Source organism: Falco peregrinus, chromosome 2, assembly GCF_023634155.1.
Source record: "Falco peregrinus isolate bFalPer1 chromosome 2, bFalPer1.pri, whole genome shotgun sequence".
NCBI classification, from domain to species: domain Eukaryota; kingdom Metazoa; phylum Chordata; class Aves; order Falconiformes; family Falconidae; genus Falco; species Falco peregrinus.
Genome location: NC_073722.1, coordinates 70,228,298 through 70,255,754, shown reverse-complemented (window position 1 = coordinate 70,255,754; position 27,457 = coordinate 70,228,298). Strand labels below are relative to the sequence as shown.

At 39.9% G+C, this 27,457-nt stretch overlaps 1 protein-coding gene across 2 annotated transcripts in view; it reads right to left on the bottom strand.

Annotated features, from left to right (window-relative positions):
• Positions 1-27,457, bottom strand: part of MANBA (mannosidase beta) — a 59,436-nt gene that overhangs the window by 2,852 nt on the left and 29,127 nt on the right. For both annotated transcript variants that reach the window (XM_013299676.3, XM_055796310.1), the window contains exons 8-16: positions 21,643-21,794; positions 20,448-20,565; positions 17,453-17,539; positions 16,692-16,859; positions 14,703-14,921; positions 13,260-13,424; positions 11,345-11,489; positions 4,064-4,206; positions 1,940-2,197 (exon numbers count right to left, since the gene is read on the bottom strand). In XM_013299676.3, coding sequence (XP_013155130.1) covers positions 1,940-2,197; positions 4,064-4,206; positions 11,345-11,489; positions 13,260-13,424; positions 14,703-14,921; positions 16,692-16,859; positions 17,453-17,539; positions 20,448-20,565; positions 21,643-21,794 — 1,455 coding nt within the window. The remainder of the gene's footprint in view (positions 1-1,939; positions 2,198-4,063; positions 4,207-11,344; positions 11,490-13,259; positions 13,425-14,702; positions 14,922-16,691; positions 16,860-17,452; positions 17,540-20,447; positions 20,566-21,642; positions 21,795-27,457) is intronic.

The window sequence follows — 27,457 nt, the reverse complement described above, 5'->3', positions numbered from 1 at the left end:
CTCTTATCCTACGAAAATAACCCAATAAATGGTAATCTGACTTGTACATAGTACTGGTATCCTATACTTACTGCAGTGAAAGAGATTTGTCCTTTCATCTGCACACTTCACTCAACGTACAAATTCACAGCTACTAAAGTAGCTGGCCTTTCCAATCACATCATAACAGAAATACACAGAAGCAAAAGATGTAAAAATCACAGTAACACAGGTCACCTCATCGTAATGGAACATGGCAGTGAAGTCCTTACACTACATTTAGAAGGTAGCTTTATTGTGACGTGTCAGGACAAGGTAGAATATTTTATATTAAGTTCTATCAGTAGTTAATCTCAGAGAGGCTTAAAAGCACAACCAGGACACATTTTGATGCAGCACTTGCCATTCACCATCATGAAATATTATGCTACATCATTTTCAAGTATCAATTAACTATATATAAAAATGCAGATAAATTCTGTTAAGTGTAGAAACTATGTCCTCCTTACAAGACAAACAGCATTATTCATTTTTAAGAAAAAGCACATCCCCTTTACATTTTGTGTTTTCTGAAGAAACACTGAAGTTTTCATGTGTTTTAAAAGCAATGCTATGATGACTAGTGCTTGGATTAGCAATGTATTTGAAAGTCTGGTTAGTTTATTAGTAACTATATATAGAAGTACCAGCTTCTCAAAAAACACAATAATTTTTTAAATCACAGCTACATACTTCCTTAAAATAACGATTTTGCAATTTTCCTTGCTAGCTGCTCTTATTAGTTAGTACTGTGGAGACATGGCCATGGGAAAAAGGAGTGAAATTTCCCAATGATGCTCCAGTTGCAGAATTTTTATTATTGATGATGTCATCCACAAAAAAACCCAGCATGACTCAGGCTTCAGATTGTGCCACCAACTGAAAAAGAATAAAACCAGACCTCTTTCTTTCCTTTGTTTACTCAGGAGGCAGGCCATGCTGCTGTGAAAGAGATAAGAGGGGAAAATCTGGCCCATTTTCTTTCTGTAAAGCAATTATGCTGGTCCAGACTCAAAAAGATTAAAGAGCTCTATTCCCCCCTTGTTTAGTTTAGCTCTCAAGAGAAAAGCTGCAGTTTGGAAGCCTAATGTGAGAATGCACAGGTCCCCATCCTGCCAATCTGCTGATTACGAATTCTGCAATAAGATTTACATGCTAAGAAGTGAGGCTTAACAGAATGTATGTGTACACACACACACCCCGGGCATGCCTGCTCTCTATATATAGAGCACGCTCGCTAGTAGCAGAAGAAATCTAGGGAAAAGCAGCAAATGGACTAAATGACAGCATTACACAACACTGATGCTTTCTGTGCCTGTTCAGAAGACTGACGTGCTTGCCAGATATTAAGAAATAATCACTATTATGCAAATCAGAACCCTTAGCTGGAGGGCAGGGATTTGCAGAAGGAGGAAAGGAGCATGCAATATTGCACATTAGCAATTGTACACTGATCTGAGAGTCTGAATGCTTCAAGAGGAAATACTGCTGCCAGTAATGCACTCCACACTCAACTAGCACCCCCTAGTACTGACATATAGCACTGTCTGCAAGCCAAAACATTTGCCATGATGATACTTGCTATCTAGGGACAAAAAGAATGAAATAAGTAATGCTGCAGCAGTCAGGGGAGAGACAGTCAAAACCAATGAAATGGAGACTTCATTATTAAAAACAAAAACAACAAAAAAACCCCACAACCAACCAAACAAAATCAAACCCAAACCATGACTCTTTCTTAGATATGCATGTAGTGACACAGGAAAAAAAATCTGATTTTAAACGCAACATGGAAGCTAGAATTGCAACAGATAAGGAGAAAGAACGTTCAGTAGAGTCAGACACTGCATAGCAGGCAAACACCACAAAACAGCAAGAATAGCAAAACCAAATATAGTAATTTAGCATGACTGATGCTTACACTAAGCTGGGTCTTTTCTAATCCTACAGCATCCTTTAGCGATGAAAGGAAGTGATGGTTCGTAGGACTCTGGAGCCCACCTTCTCCAACAAGACAGAAAGTAATAACGCAGCTTTTCCTTGTACAATTTCTGCATCTTTCCAGTAAGTCATTTATGGACTCCTTGTAGATGGGGACAGCACTCTGTGCTTTAACAGTCACACTGTCTTTTGCAATGGTGCATACTGACTCCAAAGAACTCCAGGTGTGCACAATGACCTATCGAGCATATTGAGAGAGCACAAAGCTTAGAAGTCACATCCATGAAAACAATCCAGTATCCTATATTTCAGATTGCTCATTGCAAGAGGTGTTCTCCTGACACTACCACCTGATTTCCACCTAGCAAGAAACTCCACAAAGATCAAAACAGTGGATATGGCATAATAATTAGGTAATTATATAGACAGAACAATAAGTCAATTTCAAACAGTCTGAATCTGTTGCTGATCTTGATTCGGAAAGCTTTTTGTTTTCTCCAGGGTTCTTCAGAGAAGGGGGTTGCCAATTCCTTTCAAGGGAGTACTGAGAAATGGAATTAGTAAGTGACTAATTTGTTGACTCGTTTTCCTCCTCTCCCTGATTAAAAAAGAGTCAAACAAAGGATTTTCTTGAGATTGCTCAGTGTTACCTGATGTAACCCAACGGGATCATCTAGAGCTTCTCCTAGATTCTAACAATCACCACTAAACAGAAACAAGCTGCGTCATCTTAAAAGGGATTATGGAAGTTATAATTAATATAGTAAAATGCATTCCCAGAGATCATGCATGCATACCATGGATGCACCCTTATGTTAAAAGAAAAAAAAAGAAAAAAGCATAATTTGGAAGATAGGCACTTAATGAGAACTACAGCATTCTATCTCTTCATAAATTTTAGGCTATTTTTGAACTTAACAGGGGTCTGCAGTCAAAACCAGATTTTAACTCCTTTCAAAAGTTTCAAATTTTCTTGAAGTGCGAAATACAGCACTCATCGGAACTACCCTAGTGCCAATGCTTCTCTGACACTATCAGAAAAACTGATTCAAACCTTTTACAGTATCTCAGACCAGAAAAAAAAAATCAAGTGCAGTCCTACTGTAAGAACTGACTATCCAGAAACTGCAACCATTGTCTATAATTCTATATTACTATATTATCTATAAATCTATATTATTTTCTATAATAATATATAATAGATCCTATAATAGGATCTATAGTATTTTCTATAATTTCTATATTACTATATATGTCACCTGATAAACCTGAAAATTCATGGCAGCCCCTCAGAGAGCAGTGAATTAGGAATTGACATACCATACTACTAGTTCTGAAATGACTAGTGAGTCATTCCAGGTCTCTAGGTCTATTTTTCCAGCCCTCCCAGCCTTTTCACATGGGATGCTCTTTATGTCAGGAACTGTATCTCATAGTGAAAAATAGCCCCTAAATTCATATGGGATCTGGTTACTTAACAGCAACAAAATGTAACAAACTGAAAAGCAAGACTGTGTTGTACAGGACAACTCTGCAGCCCAAACACCACCTAAGAAATCCTATCAGTTTCTATAGCATTACCAGAAAACACTTAAAGCATCAGTTGTGAAATGGTGACACTGCATAGGTGACCTTGCAATTCAAGTACACCTAGATATTCTGTTGATATTTCAAAAAATAATCTAGTTCTTTTCCCAGAGCAGTGTAGTTTGAGTACTGATAAGCACTGGTTGCAATCCTTTTTTCCCCCCACTTAGTCAGTTCATATAGTCTAACACCAAGGGAACAGTTTTGTTAAGTAGTGAGGTACCATTTTCACACTGTTCTGTTTAACCATCAATTCCTTTAAGATTTAAACGGAATACTGGATTTCAGACCTACACCTACAAGCTAAAAGCAAAGCAATTCATTCCCTGTTCTGTGAAGCAGTATACACTACTATAATAAAGGATGGTGTTGCGCCTAAGAAGATTAAAGACAAGAATTGTACCTCATTGTGTTTGATCATGGACTTACTGAAGTTTGTCTAACAAAGATGTGCTCATTTTAGCTTCTCCCATTTTTGTGGGAGGGACATAAAACTGGCGAGAGAGGCATCACTTACCCTCAAACTCAGCTTGTGGTCCACATGAAGATCTGAGACACCATAAATGTACAACACACCTTTGTCTTCATAGGCCACAGGCAGCAGTGGTGCAAAGAAGTTCTGGGCAAAATAATGGAGCAGTTTCCACTTACCACCATACTCTGAAAAGGGTAAGAATGAAGAAAAATTCAGATTGAATCCAAGATTGCCTTGGCACACAATCACTTCCTGCGCTCTCTGGTCCTGCTATAGCAACACAATATCCCCCTCCACCCTTTTTCTCCTCTATCAGGTGCAGATAATGACTGAAGTTAAGAGACTTGTTTTCTTCCAGGCAAAGCTCTGCTCTGGAAGGGATTTGATGCTCTTTCAAGCTTTTCTTTGAGCTTTACCAAAAAGTCACATTTTGTAAGTGTTGGTCCTATCATTGCTATGCTGTTACTCAGTTAAAGAAAGCCTTAAAAACAAGTGACATTAACAAAACTGACATAATGTACCACACATTAAGCAAAAGCTGGAGCTTCTGTGTTGTTGGGAATCCAGACAAACACACTGGCATTGGTGGCATTGCCACAAACTACCACCACTGTAAAGAGACAACAGAGTCTGACTTTCAGCACTCTCCTCCTCTTTTTCAGTCCTCATTCAGTTCTTCCTTAGAAGAACATCAAAGAGCAACAAAGACAAAAAACCCAAGTTCTCAAACTGAAGAGAACTCTGAGTTAGGCAAAATGAATTTCCCAAGATCTAGAGACAACGCTTACTTTGTGGGAGTTAGTACACACAACGCAGACGTATGCCAATCAGTCCACTTTGCCTCTTTAATGGAAAGCTGTACTTCATTACTTTTACCACTTTGAAAGCCTGCCATTAACAAACTGGAAAAGCCATCAAATGTTGTGTCCTCTCCAAAAAAGCAATTTTGCCAGATGCAACACTGCCACACAACCATTTTGAAAGAGAAACTGCTTCCATTTCTTTCTCTATTAACTTTCCATCTAGGACCCACTGTCAGCATTTTAACTCTGCCCTTGCTCAACCATTACCTAGTCATTGAAATGCCCCCCAAAAGAAGTAGCAAGTCAACTGGTTTCATTCTTGTTTCTGGTTCTGTTTTATACAACAGGTTTAAAGTCCGGGGATGCTGAAAAACATTTCCAGCAATATGATTTGTTATAAGTAATTACCTCTCTGTGTTATGGTGCTTATACGAAGCTCTTAGCACTTTCAAGCATCTCATAATTAAGGACTTCATGCAGAGTAATGTAGTCTTTAAAGGGTGTGTCTGTGGCTTTCGCAGGCAGACCTGAACATGCTCTGCCTGCACTCCACATAGACATGAATGAACATTGTGGAGAGCAAAGTGTCTTAGCTCCAGCGTAGCCCCTTGCATATCACCTTGTTTTCAGCAAGCTCACAACGAGCCAGCTTGGGAACAAAGAAAATCTATCTGCCTGGAAAACCCATACAACGTTCAACTGTGCTATGAGATCAGGCTGTTATCAACCAAACACCACCAGCACTTCAGTTAATAGCACTGAAGCAAACCAAAGAGATGAAGTGTGAAAGAAAACTTCAGTAGAGGCTGCTGCATCTGCTTCAAAGCAGACAGGCTGTTAATAAACTGATGAACATTCACAGTATATTGGCGCTGTTCAGTATATAGAATCATAGAGTCCTTTAGGCTGGAAAAGACCTTTGAGATCATAAAGTCCAACCTTTAACCTAGCACTGCCTAGTCCACCACTAAATCATGTCCCTAAATGCCACACCTACACAGTTTTCAAATACCTCAAGGGATGGTGACCCAAACACTTCCCTGGGCAGCCTGTCCCAATGCTTGACAACCCATTCAGTGAAGAAACTTTTCTTAACATCCAACCTAAACCTCCCCTGGCACAACTTGAGGCCATTTCCTCTTGTCCTATCACTTGTTACTTGGGAGAAGACACCGACACCCACCTTGCTACAACCTCCTTTCAGGTAGTTGTAGAGAGCAATAAGGTCTCCCCTGAGCTTCCTTTTCTCCAGGCTAAACCACCCCAGTTCCCTCAGCTGCTCCTCATAAGACTTGTGCTCCACATCCTTCCCCAGCTCCACTGCCCTTCTCTGGACACGCTGCAGCACCTCAGTGTCCCTCTTGCAGTGAGGGGCCCAAAACTGAACACAGGATTCGAGGTGTGGCCTCACCAGTGCTGAGTACAGGGGGACAATCACTTCCCTTGCCCTGCTGGCCACACTGACACAAGCCAGGATGCTGTTGGCCAACTTGGCCACCTGGGCACACGGCTGGCTCATGTTCAGCCGGCTGTCAGCCAGCACCCCCGGGGTCCTTTTCCCCCAGGCAGCTTTCCAGCCACTCTGCCCCAAGCCTGTAGCCTTGTGTGGGGTTGGTGTGACCCAAGTGCATGACCTGGAACTTCTTGTTGAACCAGTTGGCTTCAGCCCATCGATCCAGCAGTCCAGATCCCCCTGTAAAGCCTTCCTACCCTCAAGCAGATCAACACTCCTGCCCAGCTTGGTGTCATCTGCAAACTTACTGGGGTGCCCTCCATGTCCTCATCCAGATCATTGATAAAGATATTCAGCAGGACTGGCCCCAGTACTGAGCCCTGGGGAACACCAGTTGTGATCAGCCAACAGCTGGGTGTAACTCCATTCACCACCACTCTTTGGGCCCAGCCATCCAGCCAGTCTTTTACCCAGCGTAAAGTACCCCTGTCCAAGCCAAGAGCAGCCAGTTTCTCCAGGAGAATGCTGGGGGAAATGGTGTCCAAGGCTTTACTAAGGCCCAGGTAGACAACATCCACAGGCTTTCCCTCACCTACTAAGCAGGTCACCTTGTCATAGAAGGAGATCAGGTTAGTCAAGCAGGACCTGCCTTTCATAAACCCGTGCTGGCTGGGCCTGATCACCTAAAGATATGAACAAAGCCATGTTCTTGCATTCCAAGGACAACTCCTGGCAGAAAATGTTGGTGGTCTAAAGGACAATCCCACCCAAAACAGAAAGTGCTAACAAATTACTTTTTAGCATCATGACACTTGAGAAGATGAGAGATTTGGATTGGCGATGGATTATCTGAAAGAAGAGTAAACTGTGGGGCAGCATCTGATCTAAAAAATACAAGCAATGGGCCTTGTACGAGACATGGGCACTAAGCCTAACCTAGGCTTCGGGAGGGGTTGAGCTCTCTGAAGCCCTCAGGACTGCCACAACAAGACTCCCAGGGAACTCAATTGCCAGGGCAATAGATGCTGCTCACTGCAGGACCCCGACAGAGCCCACCACAAGCTCAGACAAGCTCATCCAGCATGGGCTGAGGTTTCAATGCCTGCTGATGTATTAAATTTTTGCCACAGCTTAATTTACATGATGAAAATCTAGGCTTCAACTGTCTTCAATACAAAAATGAATAATGCAATTGTTGTAGAGCAGTTTCTGTTACTTGGCATAATAAAAAATCCCATTTTTCTCCAAATGTGTCCTACTCTCAGTTTCTGCTGTGCCTTGATTTTCAACTGGATTATGTAACCACATTGCAGTGGTCACTAGAAGGAAAGAGAGGTTTGCTACCTAGACAGCAGATACAGAGATCCCCAAGAAACCCGTACAGTGGAGAAAACAACTCAGACTAAACTTGGCATTAGACTTCCGCAGGGAAACACAAACAAAAAAAACTCAACCAACAAACAAAAGCAAACAAGCCACACACTTAGAAGTTTGTACCATTTCAAAGTTCATTCTAGGGTTCAACTACTACACCTATTGTTTTGGGATGTCTGAAAACATTACTAGTCTGCTTATCTCAGATCAGCTTTTTAAGGTTGATATTTCATTTCCCTAAAAACCTAGAGCCACTTTGAAGAACCAAAGCTCAACTGCTGGAGCAGTTTCACACAGGAAGGGTCTTCCAAAGATAACTTTTCCAGGAACAGAACCTTAGTAATACAATTGTCAAAGTAACTTCAAACAGCACAGAAAACTGAAATTCATTGAAAAAAAAAAAGCCACATTCTTCAGCTCATCTGTTGTCTTGATTTCCTAAAGAGTCACATTTCTTCATTTAAAAATAGGCAAGCTGCATATAAAATACTCCCCCTGCCCCAAAAATGGACGTAAGAAATCTGTCGACCAGGTAGGTATGTGAGAAATCTCTGGGCTTAAATTTTCATGTTACAGACATGCATGCCCAAAGGCAAGTCAAAAGTTATTTAAAACAGCCCTGAGGTGGCTCTCTCCTCCTCCCCCCACATTTAAATGAATTCTTAAAGAAATCCAAGTTCCCCAGTTGTTTCCTGATAATAACACGGGGTCTGCACTCTCTGCAGTATCAAGCTTCAGAACAGGAATCTAAAATCAGGTTTGTAAGGAGATCCCAGTACCCTTTCTTCTGACTCTTCCCTGAAGCCTTCTAAACTGATAGCAGGAGTGAGAACAAACATCTCTCCCTGTAATGGATTTTAAATTAATCACTTCACACCATTAAATGCAACCTGAGAAACATGCTGCTAGTTCTTTCCACACCTCAGTCTCAGGAATTCAGATCTGTTTTTCTCCATAATAGCCTGTAGTTTCAGCTCACCAGGGGCTCTAAATATTGAACCTGCAATGAAAGCCAGTTATCTGTTCAAGGGAATCTCATGACAACCAAGTTGAGCACCTCAAGGTGACACCTGTGTGGGAGGGAGTTAAACTGCCATGTCTATCACAGTGCTGTTCACCAAAACACACTGCATAGATGCTAAAGCATTCATCATGGCACGACCGGCTCAACCAGGCACTAACAATCAAACCCCAGTTGTGGTAAAAGCTGTTTAGTTATGAACTGAAGGCAAAAGTACTATGATGGGAGTACTGTGCTGTGTTTTCATTCAATCCCAAGCAAACACCTTAAAGGTAAATTGAAAGGAGAAACATTTGCTACCTTCTCCCCTCCACACTACATGAGGAAACACTTTGCTGTGTATGGGAAATTAGGTAAGCCCCTCCATGGCGAGCTGTGAAACAACACAGTTAAATAAGAAGTACTCACTGGTGATACTACTGTGCCATCTAACAAGATGCAGAAACGTGTTTTTGAAGTGCAAATAAAACTAATTTCTCTGAAGTTTTGCATAATTTCTTCCATTAGCATTTCAAAAATCCTTCTACCACACTGCCTAATTAAATGAATATTAAACCTTTCCTCATTCCACTGAGGGAACAGAACAAAACAAAGGGACAGCTGTATCTCTGCTGAGTTTCTGTTCTGTAAACTAACTTCAACAACATATGAATAATTCAGGTATTTGATGTATTTTCTACAATGACGTCAGCTCTGTACTTAAAAATACATTTATGGTCTCCATGATCACTTCATCTATCAATACACTTGTCTTTTACAAAGAGACATTTTTCCAAGCATCTTTTTCTCTTGAGGCACTTAAAGCCTAAGAGCATCAGCCATTGCTAGAAACATAAAAATGAACATTGGGATATTCTATTTTCTAATACAAGTCTAGAAAGTCCAGAGAGATGGCCATTATAGTTGGACGGTTGCCTTAACATTTAAATAAAATAGCCTGTTTCTTCTACTGGTTTGTTTTCCTTTGCTGATTGCAGTTACTTCGCTTGGATGAATAATAGGGAAAAAAAGAAAAAATAACAAAAATAAAAAGGGAGAGGGAAAAATATCTCCCTGAGAAAGAAGGGGAGGATGGGGGAGGGTTAATATTTTTTTAAAGCAAGGCCAAAAGGCATTTTGTTCTAAGGACAGATTGAGAACTTCACACTAACTCTTAGCATTTTCTAGTTCACTCGTATATCTTCACACAGGATATTTTTAAATAAGGATTTTCAAAAACACAATATGTGAGAAATAACTAAAATTGAAAGACAATCTACCCAAGTTCTATAGAGCTACCACAGAACAGCTTCTCCATTTCAAAATTACTTCTAAACAAAATTTTCAGAACATGAAACACAGCCACATCCCTCATACCACACATTCCTCCCCTATTTCTTGCTGCCTAAGTGACCTATCTCTTTGTATTTCTGACTACTCCATTTTTGTGTTCTAAAAGGAAAAAAAGATAAATATGTAAGAAGGTATCATGTGCATAAATAGCATATTAGCAGAATAATTTAGTCACAAAGAGTGATTCACCTCACCTGACACTGTTAGACACCAAATCTCAGCTAGTCATCTTCTATAAAGAGCTTCTCAGAAGCTATGCTGGGCAAGAGCTATCATAGGAACTTCCATTAAAATCAAGTTCAGCATGGAGAAGATAATTCATCCCACTTATTAGGCAGCTAAGGACATGATAAATCACACTCTGGAGATAACCATCTATCCCTTAACTGACTACAGAAGAAATCTAGATGCCTAGCCCTGACATACTAAATCCCATCCTGCTCAGAACAGGATCACAGTTCTGTACTTTTTTTGACAGCACACTACTGCCTGCTGAAGCGAGAGGTTTTGATCATTTTACCATGAGGGGCAGGAGGAGCAAAATCAACCAGACTTGCTGAGATTATGGAAAGTATAATTATACACAGGTGTTCCTTCTCACCCTCCTATCCCACTAGCTCCCTCCCTGTCCATTCTCACTCAGGGTGGCTGGGTACATACATGCATCTCTACAGCTGAGACAATAAATATAATCAGAGATTTCTAGGACAGACCCTTTTGGAAACAGAATTTTTTAGCAGTCTCCAATTTTAAAATAATTGATCTTCCTAAATTTAAAAGAATGCAAAATTTCTCTGGAAAAAACTAGATGATGTATCACAGACAGTTTCAGAAAGATCCAGTTCTACATAAGAAAAACAAGGGTAGCTGAAAGTTTACCTCACAAGGGGGTTGTGCCCTCAGTCTTAACCATCACTTCCCTAACTGGCAACCTTGTCTGGCTTGATTGATATTATTTCTTTGGGAGAAATGAGAATACTGCTTAAACAAAAAAATGTATTTTTAAGAAATTGGGAGTTACATAAGATTTTAACTTCTCTAAATTAAACCTTGCTAAAACAAGGGTAAGAGTTGGTGGCTGCTAAATCTGAACTTAAACAGCAACACTTCCATAGGAAAAGAATTGCTTTACTCTTTATCCTCTTCCACTTTCACGAACTATTAGAATGATCCTGAAAAACTTTTCTGGAAAGCATTTCTAAAGGATGGACAGAAACATGTTCAAAGTTTGCAGTTCCCCGAGAGAACAGAGCCATACTTCTTATTCTGATACTTCCAGATGAGGAAAACAAAACAAGACAGACAGTTGATGCTTTTTACCAGACGGTCACAAAACTTACCCAAGGAAGCCCATGAAGGTGCCTGCCAAATGTCATTAAGTTGCCAGTACAGAGCTCCCATCGTGTGTCCTTCTCCCTTGATTATTTCACTTTGACTAAAACGATAGAATTCAGTTTCTGTCTTCATACACTGAGCCTGCATCACCTTGGCCAACAAACACATAAAAAAAATAATTTTGGTGTACTGTATTTTGCATTTTACTTTACTTTCAAAGCATGTTTGTATATATTAACATACAACACAGACTCCACAGCAATGGCACATAACTTTAAACTTGAGTCTTCAAGGGTATACACCTACAGTGCAGCAGACCTCTGCTTGAAGGTCTATTCCTAGCAGTTCCCAACAGCTTTACAAGCAGTATCTTTAGAGAAAATCTGGAAGGGCTACTTTCTGCCATCTATCCAGTGAAGATCCCTGGGCAACAGGGTCTTTGACAAGCAAATGAAAGACAAGGGAAGGAAAAATTTAAAATAAATATTTTTTTTTTATTAATGTAAATAAAAAGCCCAAGAGTTGCAAAATTACGTTAAGTTATACTATCTCCATTATACACTACCATGATGTCCACATCCCTATACTCTGAACTTATAACACACATTCCCAGCATACACTCAAAATTGTGCACCAAAAGAGCAACCTTTTTTCACCTGCACTCCCACTTCTTCTCTCCTTCCCCGCCTTGCCTTTAAAGAACACTTTTCAGAATTTTTCACTGGCCAAGTTCTCAACAGAAACCAAACAGCCTGTCATTTTCTTCACAAAATATACTACTAGGCAGAGGAAGTATTAAAAGAAAGTCTCAAAATAAAGGAAAAAAGTTATTCTTTAGGACAGCTCAAAAGGTAAGGATAACACTTCTAGTTAGCCATTAAAGCCAAGTTTACTCTCCTGTCTTTTTTGCTATTCTTATTTTGGTAGTCTTGAATTGTTTAACCTGTCAATAAAGCCCTGACAGACTTAACACTGCAGAAACTCTCACGGCCTTCTGAGTCAGGACCTCACTGTGCAAGTTTTACCCATTTTCAATTTCACAGCATCTATCTTTGTTCTCTTATCACCAGTGCCTAATGTTCTCCAGCTGTTTTGGTTTTATATAAAACTTGCTGATAGCAGCTCTCAAACGTTAAAAACTTAGTGAATGTGCAATTATTGCCATCAAGAGCGTTTCTGAAATTCTTGGAACATAAAAAAAGTAACAGCACTTTAAGCTTGTCTAATAGCATTAAAAAGTTACTTAACATCACTTAAAAGTCACATAAAAATCACAAAGAAAGAAACAGGCATGAGGTAAACTACTGTGGATGAAGAGCAAAATATAACCTACTGATTTGAAAAAAAAAAACCACCAAGAAAATAGATTATCTAAAATATCAATGTCTGAGTTCATAACAACATAAAAGCTACCAATAATCTCATTCATAAAGAACTGCATTCTGTAGTAACATTCTTTTTCAAAAGCTCATGTATTCCTTGTGGCAAAAATCAAAGCAGTAAGCCTACAGCGGCCACATGAAGAGCAAAACCATACCCAGCCTGGAAGAGGGAGTAACAGGGTAGCACCAGGAATAATCCACCTACCAAGGAAGGCGAGCACATCTCTGACCCCCAGCCAGCTTCATGAGTGGGCCCAGGCGGGGGCAGGGAGCACACACAGCCAGAGTTTCTCGCAATTGAGCCACTTTCTGGGAAATTCCCTGAGAAGTATTCCAGCCTTTCTATGACGAAAATTGCAGTCTCTCTCCAATAAATGAGACACAAGCTATTTCCAAATTAAGCTGGACTCTCCAATGCTTCAGCGTAGAAACTTTCTGTAACTGAACATTACCTAATAGAACAGGCCCAGTTTTAACCACTGAAGTACCTAACGGAACAAGTACTGACAGCTACTTATATTGAAGACATCACTGTTACCTGAGTGAGGTAAATCGTATCTTTGAACTTCTTTATGGGATCTGTGCTCTGGGGAAGCTTGAAATGACGCTCAAGCTGTTGAAGCATCTGATCATTGCCATTTTCATGGTGTTGTCGATGGAGAGAAAAATTGCTTGTATAGGACCAGTCCTCAGCGGAGGAAACCTTTTAAAAAACACAAAAGTAAGAGATCAGAATAAAAAGGCAAAATGTGCATTTAATGACTGACATGATATTCAGGGAAGGATATCCATTACAGCCTGCTGACATAATCCAAAATCTTTAAAATTGGTAGTGTATTTCTATACAGGCAGTCATGCAAGGATTTTGAATCAGTAACACCCTTTGCTTATACTACTCGTACAAATAAATGAAAACGGACGTTAGTGCTGAACCCAGAAGAGAAACTTTTGGTTCAATGGAATTGAACTTATTTGTTGTAAGGTTCAGTTTAGCCAAGGGACTTCAGAGGTTTGCTTGCATTCCTAGTAATCAGAAACATCTTACATTAAGATGGAAGAATGTACTCTAGTCAAACACATTCAGGTATAAAAGTTATAGAAGTTAGTATGGCTATAAAGTCTAATATTGTGTACATTTTCAAACCCTGCCTCTGAAAACAAATGATCATGAAATATTTTTTTTCAGCTAAGGACAACAATGCAGCATAGATCATATAGTTATTATTGTCAAGCTTTCATTGTAATTACAATCTCTATAAAATCTTCTTTATTTAAATTTGTTCCTTTTTAGGCCGAATAATTTTCATTTTTATCAGTATGGATGAACGTACTGATTATGTCTCAGATAATATACTTTGCCCAGCAAACTGAAAGGAACATTCTGAACTCCTTTTAGCTGCATGCATGAGTCTCAACACAATATTCATCTCTCTGAACAAATGGACAAACAGCATGATACGTCTGTGCTCCAAGTGGATAAATAAGATAGAATATACAATATCTAAATGTAATAGGAGGCAAACCCAAATCCTCTTACTTGCAATGCATAAAGAAAAAAATATTTAAGAAACTGGTAAAAATTATAAAAATCAATACATTTTAGAATTCGGCACAATTCAGCATTTGTAATGTTTCTTCTGCTTCTAACTCATATCCTTAGACACAACAAAATGAAATGCTGATGTTAGGTAATCATTACTAAGCTATATATTAAATAGAATTACTACTAAAACTCATAGTCTTGTAACAATTTTCCTCTTGCAACATCAAGGTAAATATATTGAACACTGAGGAGGGAAACAGTCCCGTCTCACACCCTCCCTCCACAGCAGCACACACCTCTGTCCCACCTGTGCCATACTGCACCTAACAACGTATTATCCCAACTACAGTTTTGATGCTGTAGTTTGTTGAGAGGACACTCACTGCCCTCATTAAATGAGAACAGAGGGGACACTAAGGTGTGGAAGCCCAGCCTTACCTTTTCGATTGTACTGAAGGAAGGCCAGGACTGAAATCCATATTCTGAAGCAAAACGAGTTTTAGGATATACTGTCCAGTTCCAGCAGTCATTGCTGTAGTCATAAAAGTGAGTGTCACCATAATGGGTATCATAAGGATTCTGGGAGATCCAGCCTTCTTTAACTGACTCCAAGCCATTGGTGGGACTGGATGCAATAAAAGGACGACTCTTATCTTCCTGGGATTTTAAAACAAAACAGAACAAAACCACAACACCCTCACAAAGTGATCGGCTTTTATCATCTGAATACATACACCACATTCTGAAAAGGGGGAGGTGGGGCAGGGAGAACATGACTTTTCCAAATCTATGAGTCACTGCCTAGGAAACTTTCCCCTTTGTGTCCTGACATCCATCATCTTTACTTGCTTAATTAGCTTCTTATTTATGTTCTTGGAGGACAGCTGGGCATGATATTGCTTGCTCTGCTGTTAAGGGATTCTCTCCTCACATCAAGAGGTTTCCTATCTTTATATGCTTCTAAATTCTTAATGAAAGCTATTTGAAGCGTGCCTCGTGAAAAATAAACTCAAGGAACATTAATATTTGAGTACTGTGACTTCTTTATGGAAAATCATTACTTTTGCAGTGTTTTTGCAGGAACAAGGCCATGATTTTCCCCTTTTGTACTAAATAGTCACCTAGATTTAGTCTGAACAAAGCCAAGGTATTCTGCTACTGATGCTTGCATGGTAACATTGCAGGTTATTGTCATTTTGGCTGGCTCTGCACGTTAAGATAGATGAGACTATAAGAAGGATTACATTTCAAATTGTTCAGAGCTGCCTTTATAGCCTTGTTAGATTTAGTATACTAAATCTTTTAGCAGTACCCTACAAAGTACTAAAGGAATCTTTTTGCAGGTATAATTAATTTAACACCCTACTTGTAGTAAGATAGAGGCCCACGTTAGTTACCAGTCACAAGTTACAGCAACTGGCTCCAATACAGCAAAGCACTTAGCTATGTGCTTCATTTTAAGAAACAGTCTCGATCCCTCATCTTTTTCTTTTCATCTTTTTTTTTACATGAGTAATTAATAATTAATTGAAACAATTTACTACAGGATATCCTGGATTCCCTGATGTCTTTAGCTGAAACTTAGAAGTCTTTTAAAGTTATATAATCCGGTACTGCTAGTAGTTACAGATTTCTTCAGCTGGCTTGTATTATACAGGACCTGAAATTATTTCATTGTGTGGTTCCTTCTGGCACTCAAAACAGTTATTCTATGGCTTTAAAATAAAAGAGGGGTCTGTCTTGGACAGCAACACTACATACGTGAACTGTAACTAAAAAATAGCATCAAGCTAGAACACCTCGCTTTGCTGCACGTGCATTGGCCATCTAACTCCTGTAGCTAATCACAGAAACACCACAGTATACCTTTACAAACAACTCAGCTGTAAAAAGGCTGCTTAGGCCAAAAATCTTAAGTCACAATACTGGAATAGCACACTGAAGAAATAACATCTCTATGAATTCATTCAACTGCTGTTAAAAGGCCTGAGGATTCTTAAATCCTTCTTACAGTATCCTTCAACAAAATCAGAATAAAGGATATCTGATCATCTAGATCGATTAATTAAGAGGCAAGTTGATTTTTGTCCACTGAAAGTTAAGGCATTTGTGGAGGTATTAAAAATAGGAAGGAAAAAAGAAGCAAGATCCACTACCTTTTCAGGTCTTCCTTTACATATCACAAAGTGTAAAAGATGTAAGTAATTTTTTTAGTTTTATCCTACTTTAAGGATAATCCTTGAGTTTAGAGTTGTTTACAAGAGCCTGGAAAGTTCTATTCCTCAATAACGTGCTGTTTTTCATTTCCCAAAAGGATTAACAAACAAACAAACAAAAAAGCAAAAAAGTAATCCCAAGTCACTCAAACTGCAAACTTTAAACCATTTTGCCAAGCCCTGTCCCCTACAGTATTTTGAGATCACTTACAGTAAGAACTATTTCTCGGATGTTCTTCACATAAAGCATCACATAGTCTTTGATATAGACTTCTTTGTCAGCATAAGGTATAGAGAACCAGTTGCTTGCGATTGCTGCTTCATTTTCATTGTTACCACTCCACAAAATAATCGATGGATGGGATTTTAAACGTCTTACCTGAAATACAATTTACAGATTCAGAAATTAAGCAAAATTGCTTCTCTTTTTATTTAAAACAAAAAAACAAACAACAACAAAAAAAACCCCATTTTATTACTACTGGAATTACAAGTCCACATGCATATTACATACGCTGAGCCTACAATTCTTGCTTTTATCTGCACTGTTCACTATTTCCTTAGCTCTCCACGAGGCTCAAACTTCTGTAATAGACACCTACAGAGGGGTAAATTTTTAATATGCTTACATATATGCACACATGCACCTCCATACTCATCTACTCAGCCATATGTGAAGGGTAAATTCTGTGCTAAAGTACATTGCAATCATTAGACCTCACTCTCAGTGAATGCTCTTAAACATCCCTGAAAAAAAAGCAGTTTGGACATGAGGAAGGCCTGTACCTCTTCTTGACTTACTACTCCTGCGAGTAAGTTAAAGATGATTTAGTGAGGTTACATTTTGTGTCTGCTACATAAAGGTACACTAACAAACACTTCCAAATAAGCATTTTGGGAAAGCTAACTTTTACAGTCAGTCAATCAAAAATAGATAATGGGAAATAGAGATTTGACACACAGACAAAATACCTGATGAGAAACTTCTGCTCTTATGGATTCTAAATAATTCTTGTCAGTTGGATATAGCGCGCATGCAAACATAAAATCCTGCCAAATCTACAGGGAAAAGGAAATAAAATAATAATAAAAATTGTTAGCAAATCATTTTACATACTTCAAAAATACATTGTTATTAAGATGCACAATCTTTTGCTCAAAAAGAAGTTATTTATCTCAAAGAGAATTAAACAGAAATTTTCTATTCGTGATTCTTGGAAAGTACCATCAACACAGTAACAAACTCCATGGGGTTCAGTCTGTCCATGTTCCACTGTGGTTTTCCTCAATATCAGAGTTACAGAATATTCACTTTTAGGAATCAGATACTGACAGCCTTCATTGATGAGTGGAATATTACTCAGTAGATGGAGTTCAGTAAGTTTCAGTGAAATAATTAGAACCCATGCACTGCTCAAACGTGAAGATGGGGCAATCTCCACCTGAATGGAACAATTTTCTGTTTACTACTTTGCAGGTGTAACACTAAAACCCCATTACTTATTAAAAAGAAACAGTAACTCTTCTGATGTGGTTGATGTGGTATCAAGCACACTTAACAGATGTGCAAGTGTACTTGTTAACAAAATGCTTCCATACCAAATGCGAAAACTGGTCTTAAAAAGGGCAAATTTTACCCAGTAAGGGGGGCAGAAACAAACTAGATCCTCTAACAACACAGTGATCTTTCTCTTCAAAGAAAGAACAAGTAGGTACCACTAAAGAACAGCAAGCCTTTCAATTCAACAATGAACTCCCTTTGTACCTTGAAGAAGAACTACAAAAACTAGAAAGGAAGAAGCTTAATGAGATGGGCAAGATAACTTTCTTTACCTGTTCTGTTTTCTAAATTGCTGTAATTTTGAGACTCCTGATAGTCTGTCTCAAATGTTAACGGAAAGATCTGTTGAAGGAGCACATTAACCCAATGGAGTCTGTAGGAGACTACACTTTTCTGAATACCATACTACCTAAGCAGTAGGAAAAGCCAGACCAGCTCCTCGTACAACTGCATTTTCCTTGCAGCAAGAACATGCTTTTCCATTACTCTTTCCAGTGTATATTCCCTAAGAAGACTGAAGAAAGGGAACAGGACAGTGGGAAGTAATGGATCCATTAATTGTTACACTCCTAGCACTGTAAAAAAAAAAGCAAAGCTATTGCTGAAGAATCACTCAGAATCCATCAGTGACTGTGTATCGTCAAAATTCTCTACTGAAATAAACTTTCTCTTGCTATTTCTTTCAGTGACCTATCACCATTTTTCCTTAAGCACAGCTTGACTAATGCACTTTTAAGCCTTTGCAAGACGATCAGAAGAAACAAAACCAAAATGTCCAGACCTACCCCCTCCAGAATAAAGATCTGATTTTCCGCACCTACTTGCTATTTTGGCTGCTAAATAAGATCTAAATCTTGCATTGAGCACTGTCCAGACACAGATCTAAGTGGCCTACTTAGTTGCCTAGTGTCAAAAATGAAAGAACTGTTACATGCTCAGAAGCCCTGAAAATCAGGGCACTCATTCAGAGGACTAAAATAGATGTCACATTTTATTTTTTTCAAGCACACATAGCAGAAGGCAGCAAGATACCATATCTGTTTCCCTGCTTTTTCTGCTGTAGCATAAGACCATACACACTTCTTGGCATTTGGCATTCTACTTATTAAAAAGAAACAGTAACTTGTAAGAAACAGTAACACAGGTGCAACTTGGGGTTCACTCATCTAGTCACTATTTCATCAAAACTTACTAGCGTGTGCCCCCAAACTCATAAAATCAAAGGTGCTCATATAGGATTATCAGTGTTTACGCAGCAAGTGTTCCCCTTACAGCTACATTTATACTCAATTATAGCTTGTTCAAAATGTCCCTTTGGATAAGGTCATCCATGCTTGGCTTCAGGCCAAGTGAAATATTTTTGTTTAAAAAGTTTGAACCAAAAGAACTCCAAACCTTTTCAGCTATTCCTATAAAGGAGAAAATACTTTTAAAATAAACAAAACCCATTTCCACAGCAGAGAAAAGCATGACTACCACCTTCTGTGTTTTGATAACTCAGAGGTGGCTGAAAGAACAAAACTCAAATACAGCAGGCCTTAAACCCCCATTGAGGTCAGATGGCAAGGTCTTTGCTCTCAGTCTGGGGCATAGGCTCAGGCACTCAGATTCTTCAGCAGGGCTAAGCCCTAAACACAGTTACAGGGCTCCACAGTCTGAGTGCTGTGGAAAAAATATTTGATCTTGTGAAACAAAAAAACAACCCATGCACTACGTGACTATCTGCTCACAACTATTTGACTGAGTGCTGCAAGTCCCTGTTGATACCTACAGTACACAAAAGTTCTTCTATCATGCTCATCATTACAGTGTAAAACCTTCCTACATTGACATCACTAGTACCAGCCCCTCAGCTGTTCATTTCTTCCCTCATTCTTTCCCAAGGGATTAGGAAACATAGAACTGGGAAAGAGGTACAGTATATAAAGATGAGAGTTTTGGTCTGAAAAGAGCTAGAAGGCAGAAAGTTAAAGCCACAGACATGTTGCTCTGATTTTGGGACATGTAAAAGAGGTGGAGGGGAAAGACAGTAGGGAGAAAAGGAAGGGGAGATGAAGGGGAGATTCTGGGCTAGGAAGGGAAGTGGGGATGACTGAAGAACAGAGTTGTAGCCTTCATTACAAGAGAAAATGCAAGCTGAGGTTCTAATAAAAAGTCTCCAAAGTATCACTTCCAGTTTCAACAGACAGCCTCAGTAATCAGGAACCATTCAAATAAAAAAAGAAATCAAACATAAAATAATAATAAAAAATCCAGTTGATCTGACTTCCCAGGTTGGTACTCCACCATGTCCTTTGGAAAGATGGCTAGAACTTAGGTATTAATTCCCTAATTTTGTTCATTTAGAGTAAAATTTCGTTCACAAGTTCATCAGTTTTTAAGTAAGCGTTCTGTGTTTATTTTTACCATTATTCCTATTTCATCGCAAATATCATAAAATTCATCCTGTTCATATACTCCTCCTCCCCAAACCCGAAGTGCATTCATGTTAGCATCTGCTGCAGACTTCAAGAGTAGCCATAATCTGTCAAATACAAAAAGAAGATTTATATAAGTTGTGAAACTGTATCACTTAGGAGGTTCTAAGGTTATACTCCCAAAAAACCACCAAAAAACTCCCAAACATTCATCATTATCAGGCAATCTAAGACTTACAACTCTGGCAGAACCAGACTATTTTGTTACCTTCTAAGCCTGCATGTCTGGACAGAGCTTTCAAAGAGCAATTTTTTGTGCAGAAAAAGTTACATGGTCCTGTTAAAACCTACAAAATAGATAGTGTGACACATGCAAGTAAGAGCTTTTACGGAAGTACTGGCAGGACCAGATTTAGAAATCCTGTATTTTATTAATCAGGTTGTTCTTTTCTCCTTAGATATTACTTGCTTTAAATATCAATTACTTCAATTCAAATCCCGTTTCAAACACGTTCAGAAATCTATATTCTTTTCCTGAGTCCCACAGGGCATAGCAAGAAGAGAAGAGTGAGAGGAGAAGACTGACTCTGAATCTCATTTTACTCGATTCGGCCTCCATTAATTTTTCCTTAATCATGCTGGCAGCCTCTAAATTGCATGTGAATGCAGCACACTGCAGCATTCCGTTGTCCTGGTTCCTCAGCTACCCAGAGCAAAGCTTAGTCAAGTACAGCATGGCCCCCATCCCACCTGTACCTCTGGGGTGCTGCATCACTGAACTCCAAGAAGCCTGGACCAGAGGAGGGGAAAGGGAGAGAGGTTACTATGCACTTATGTCTCCCTGCGTGAGACGGGTTAGGGCATGGCTGAAGTGCACTTCCCCTGAGTACCAATGCACATGTGCCAGGTAATAGGATCAGACAGCCTGTGGATCATCCCAAAAGGCCAGTAACCTGTGTACAGCAAACAGCCACCTTCCCATCTGTTATTGCATTCACATGTCTTGAACATCACTCAAATCTATTAATGGTGTTTAATTAATTAATCTTAATTAATCCGACCCACAACATTTAGTGGTCTACCCTGAAAGGACTTCCACCCACTAATACCACCCTTTCACAGAGAGCAGACAGAGAATTAGGAGGAGGAAAACATGTTCTTAGAGAACATCAAATGTGGCTTACGTGTCATAGGTCACTCTGTCCTGGAAAGAATCTGCTGGAATCCAGTTCGAGCCCTTAATGAAAATGGGTCGACCATTGATTCTGAAGTAGAAACTCAGACCTGGTGAGCCAGGAATAGGCTCCTGAACAAGTTCTACTGTCCGAAAATAGGCCTGTGTGAAAACATGAAACAGATTTAAAGCAGACAAAAAATAAATTAAAACTAAAATAAAGAAAGAAAATCATTATAAAAGGGATTCAACTGAACATTAACAGCTTAGAATTTGTCAGGGAGTTGAAAGACATTGTCTCATCTCTAAATTTCTGCTTGATTAAAACACACTGTAATAGGGCTAAAAAGAATCCTTCCAATAAACCTGTTCACTTTTTAAAGTTGCTATCATTTTGCGAGAGAAAGCATGCACAAATGACCATGCATGTACACGCATGTATATATGTAAGAGACAGGTGCATGTTTGCTTGCTGCAGAATTCAGTCAGAAGTCCAGCTGAAGATCAGTGAGAGGAATACAGTAGTAGCATTAGATCAGACACACTATTTTATCTACACTTTTCTCCTTCCAGAAGGAGACTGCACCAGCTCAGCTCTAAGTCTTGCCCCTGAATGCCTAGCTTCAGGTTCATCCAGAAAAAGCATTTTTCTGCCTTGAAATGATACGTTTTTAATAGGTTTGGCAATCAAAGTGAAAAAGATATGCATGCAAACACAAATGCCAGTTTGGAAGTGAACGGCCCTCTGGCCATCACAGCTGTGTTTGAACAGCATGATCCAACAGTAAGGTTTCAGAGGAACCAGTTCAGCTAAATAACCACTTGCTCTGTAAGGTATTAAAGGTCACTCCAGTTAAAAGCACATCTCTAGCAGAAGCCAAACTTTTACAACTGCTCTTTCAGCCTAATATCTGGTACTGCATACTGCAGATGCTGAAACAAGAAAACACTCCTTCCTGCTGCAGGTGGAAGAAGAGTTCTTAAGAAATCATTCTGGACATTTTCTGAGACTTGACTTCAGTCAAAGCAACAATGCTGCTGAGGGGTATGCTGATTGCACTGGCATAAAACAGTCAACTCTGCAGCCATGAGAGAGCAGTTAGTGGACTGCAATAACACTGACCCCTTATTTGTAGAGGTGTCTTCCCCACCTGCCATGGAGTAGATGTGGAACAGCTGCCATGTTAGGCTCCTGTGCAGCTGCAAAGTGCTCTAGAAAACAGCTCTTTTGGGGAGACTTCAGACTTCTGCATCCTTACAGAATCATGGAATAGAATCATAGAATAATTTAGGTTGGAAAAGACCTTTAAGATCATCAAGTCCAACCGTCCACCCAGAACTGCCAAATCCGCCACTACAACATGTCCCTAAGCACCACATCTACACATTTTTTAAACGCCTCCAGGGATGGCGATTCCACCACCTTCCTGGACAGCCTGTTCCAATGCTTGACAACCCATTCAGTGAAGAAACTTTTCTTAACATCCAACCTAAACCTCCCCTGGCACAACTTGAGGCCATTTCCTCTTGTCCTATCACTTGTTACTTGGGAGAAGACACCGACACCCACCTTGCTACAACCTCCTTTCAGGTAGTTGTAGAGAGCAATAAGGTCTCCCCGAGCTTCCTTTTCTCCAGGCTAAACCACCCCAGTTCCCTCAGCTGCTCCTCATAAGACTTGTGCTCCACATCCTTCCCCAGCTCCACTGCCCTTCTCTGGACACGCTGCAGCACCTCAGTGTCCCTCTTGCAGTGAGGGGCCCAAAACTGAACACGGGATTCAAGGTGCAGCCTCACCAGTGCTGAGTACAGGGGGACAATCACTTCCCTAGTCCTGCTGGCCACACTCTTTCTGACACAAGCCAGGATGCTATTGGCCACCTTGGCCACACTGCTGGCTCATGTTCAGCCGGCTGTTGACCAGCACCCCCAGGTCCTTTTCCCCCAGGCAGCTTTCCAGCCGCTCTGCCCCAAGCCTGTAGCATTGTGTGGGGTTGGTGTGACCCAAGTGCATGACCTGGCACTTCTCCTCATTGAAACTCATACAACTGGCCTTGGCCCACCAATCCAGCAGTTCACAACCCTCTGTAGAATGTTTCTACCCTCAAGCAGATAGATCAACACTCCCACCGTTGTTCCAGTTTGACTTATCTAGGCCAGAAAGAAAGCTCTTTTTCTTTCTGGTACTTGTTGTTCATTGTCATAGGGAGATAAGTCTGAAATTAAATAAAGTGAAGGAAAGCTAATAGTAAATTTCAGCCAACTCGCACCAAAGAACAAGTTTGGGTCAGGAAGGCAGGAACCTCATTTTTTCTAGACTACCCCTAAGACAGCAACCACTCCTCCCTCAGATGACTATTTGCTATACCTTTCAAAAAGGTCAGATTATAGAGTACAGCCTGTTCTCTCTGCCACAAGCTACAGTTGAGACAAGTACATGTCAGTAAATCAGGCTAAAATTTACCTAGTTAAGTGTCTTTAAGATAAAATGTAATTCTGTATTTCACACACCCAACAAGGCTGAAGTTCAAATTGGAAATTACTAATCCCACTGTGGGACTGTTTTCTTAAACTTTCAACTTATCAAAAACCATATGGATAGACAGAAAATTATTTCTGGTGGTAGAGATGACAAAGAAAATCACAGCATTTTTTGCATCCTCTTTGGTGCTTCTTAGTCAACTGGACAATTATTAATGAAACACCTAGACAGTGATAATGCACATGAGAAACCAGTTGCATGATTGGAGGCTGCAGATCATTGACCTCAAACTAAACCTCTCTGCATCACAGCAATGACCAAAACACAGAAACTGAATGAACAAAAAAAACAGAACTTGCCCCAAGTCCTGTAGTGTTTTACAGTCTTGCCCCAGCAGCAATAGCGGATAGTAAGTGGTAAGTGGGGCTCAGCATCTGTACCACTAAAGACATTCCTAGCTAGAGAAAAACTACAAAGTCAGACCACTGAGGAGACATTTCAGACTCCCTGTCCAGTATTTCTGTGCACATACATGTACTGTGGACAGTGTGCCCTTCCTTTTTTCTACTGTGTTCCCATCACAAACGGGGTTGGTTGAATATAGACCAGCACGATGAACTTAGTTTTAGGACAAGAGTCTTCCACCCATTCCTAGAATTCTGCAGACTTATCTTAACATGAGAAGTTGAATCAAAAAAATAGTCAGTATTTCATACAACTTTCACAGCTGCCCTAACTACTGAAGACTACAAAAGAAAAACTACATTATGAGTATTACACTACCAAAAAAGTTCTGATCTTCCTTCAGTGAATTCAATTACTTGGAGAAACACTCCTCAGTCTCCAGCATAGCTCTCTTTTGTGACACAAAAGGGAATGGGATTTATAGCTGGGGCTCCCAAAGTATTTGGGAGGTCCTCTTAACAGATGTCATCAGGCAGACTGGGACTGTCTCAGAATGCATTTGTAGTGGAGTATTTATATTACTAACAGCAGTAATGTGATACTGGTTTATTCATGCTCAAGTGGAAGTCATGCAACTGGCCAAATCTGAAGCAATCTGAGAGGCTGAAACACCCAGCCAGGACCACCCATGCAGCAGGAGCAAGAGGAAAAGCTCCTCAGCATCATATCACATTCCCAGGCCTCCAGGGTTTGGTGCCTTGTGTTCCCACTCCATTGCTTCCTCGGGTCAGAGCCCAGCCCCCCACCCTCTCCCACTAACACAGCACCTCTTCCTGTTCCTACAGCAGCTTCCTTCTGCCTTGTGGGGTAAAAGAAGGGCAAGCGGAGACAACTAGCATCTGGCATGTTTGTTTACATGCCTTTCTGGCTACAAAGACCTTTGCCACCTTGAAATCTGTCTGATAGATCTTGCTGCCTGAGGACTGAATGTTTCTCCCAGTCTTGTTGGAGCAACACAGAAGATGCTCTCTAGCCACCACAGACCAATCAGCTGATTCTGTGCAAAATTAAGAAACAGATACCTGTCTTTTTAAGTCATATACAAAGGCTTTGTACCCAGTTAAGTGACGTGTGGATCATATTTGGCATTCCTAGATTTAGCAGTATAAGAAGTCGTAAGGATGAAGATGCCTAGAGCTGAAGTAAGATCACAGAACGCCCCAGTGACCTAACAAATTAGCACACAGCATGAAAGCGGTGTGAAAACTACAAAGCCAAAGGGAAAGACTTCTGGAAGTCATGCTAAAAGGCCTATGGGGAAAAGAGGATGTAGGGGGAAGGAGGGAAAGGTAACTAGAGGTTAAGATCTTCCAAGTACTAAAATAGCCTCATGAAATAAGAAACTCAGTACAGTGGTGAAGAAATAAGCATACAGAAAGATGGAGAAGCAGAATCGAAAAAGCAAACAAATGCCCCACGAGGCAATGAAAGAGGTAATAAATTCCTTGATGTAGGCATGGCAAGAAAAACAACTTATCAACAGCAAAAAGGACTGGATAGACCCTCCCTCTAGAAAAACAATTTCATTCTGCGGTAGTATCTGGCTATGACTTTGTTTCACATTACTCTGAGAAACAAACTCTAACCGAAGTATTCAAATAGAAAAACAAAACAAAAACAAAACTAACCCTGTCCTGGATGTTGGCTTTACTCTGTTTTGTTTCTCTGCTGCTCTCAACAGGAGCAAGTAGGTACTTCCCTCAGCCAAAGAGGTTCCCAGCACAGCTGGCTAGAGCTCTAGAGCTCCTCCAAGTACATACTAGGGGGCTACCCGGAAATTTTCCCAAAGGATTAGTTAATGCTTTGGAGAGTACTCTAAAATATCAGAAACCAGACAGTAGCTCAAGCTAAGGGTAGCTGAATCTGACAGAAGACAAAGCTGTGTCTTCTCACATACACAGTTCTTGCCCTTTAGTTTTTGCCTGTTCAAAGTTATGTAGATACTCATATGGGGACAAACCACTTGTGAAATGTCTCACGCCTGGTTTTTTTCTTTTTAAAAAGAGGGGTGGGGGTGGGAAATGTATTCCACCTGAATACAGTACTAGGTGGACAACAGAACAACTTTCAGGAACATTTATCCCTGACTGTATCTCCTGAACTACTCAAAGTTCTTTATTAAGCCAGATGAATGTTGCTATTCAGTCTTGCCGACAAGAGAGCAAATTGTGTTAGAACATGAAAAAACTGCATATGGAGAATTTTTCCACTCATACAGCTCAGGGCAGGGGGTGGTGGGTGGGTGAGTGGGTGTGTCTGTCAGAATCCAAGAAGCTTCAGAGAACGCATGAAGGAAGACTAGACTTTACACTATGAATCTGTAAAGGCTTCGTATGCTGGTTAAATTATAATGCCCACTATGTGGTGCATTTGAGTTTTTTCCCCTCTCTTTCCCCTTATGGAGAAAAAAAGGTTTCTGAGTCTCTTTTATAGATCATAAAGTCCCTATGATAATATGCCACAGGGCTCTATGAAATATCCTGAGACACAGCTACCCAAGTGGAATCAATTAACTTTCCTATCATTGTGCAGTTTTCACACAGTAACACCAAAATTTTCCTTTTTACAGGCTTTACCTCCATATTTCCTATAACCAGTTTTTCCAAGCATAATATGCCAAGTTTATTTGGTGTGGGTTTAAAATTATTTCAAAATTAAATTGCCAATAATAGCAAAGAGGAATTATTATTATTTCATAATCAAACTAATGGCTAGCCCTATAAAGACTAAGACTCCAGAAGCTACTGCTATTCACAGGCTTTTTCACACACACAAATGTTACAGTGAATAGAAGTTTTAGATGCCTGGTGACCAGATTTGTTTTTAGTGAAGCAATACACATCAGAACCACCTAATAAATGTTAAAATTTACTTGGTT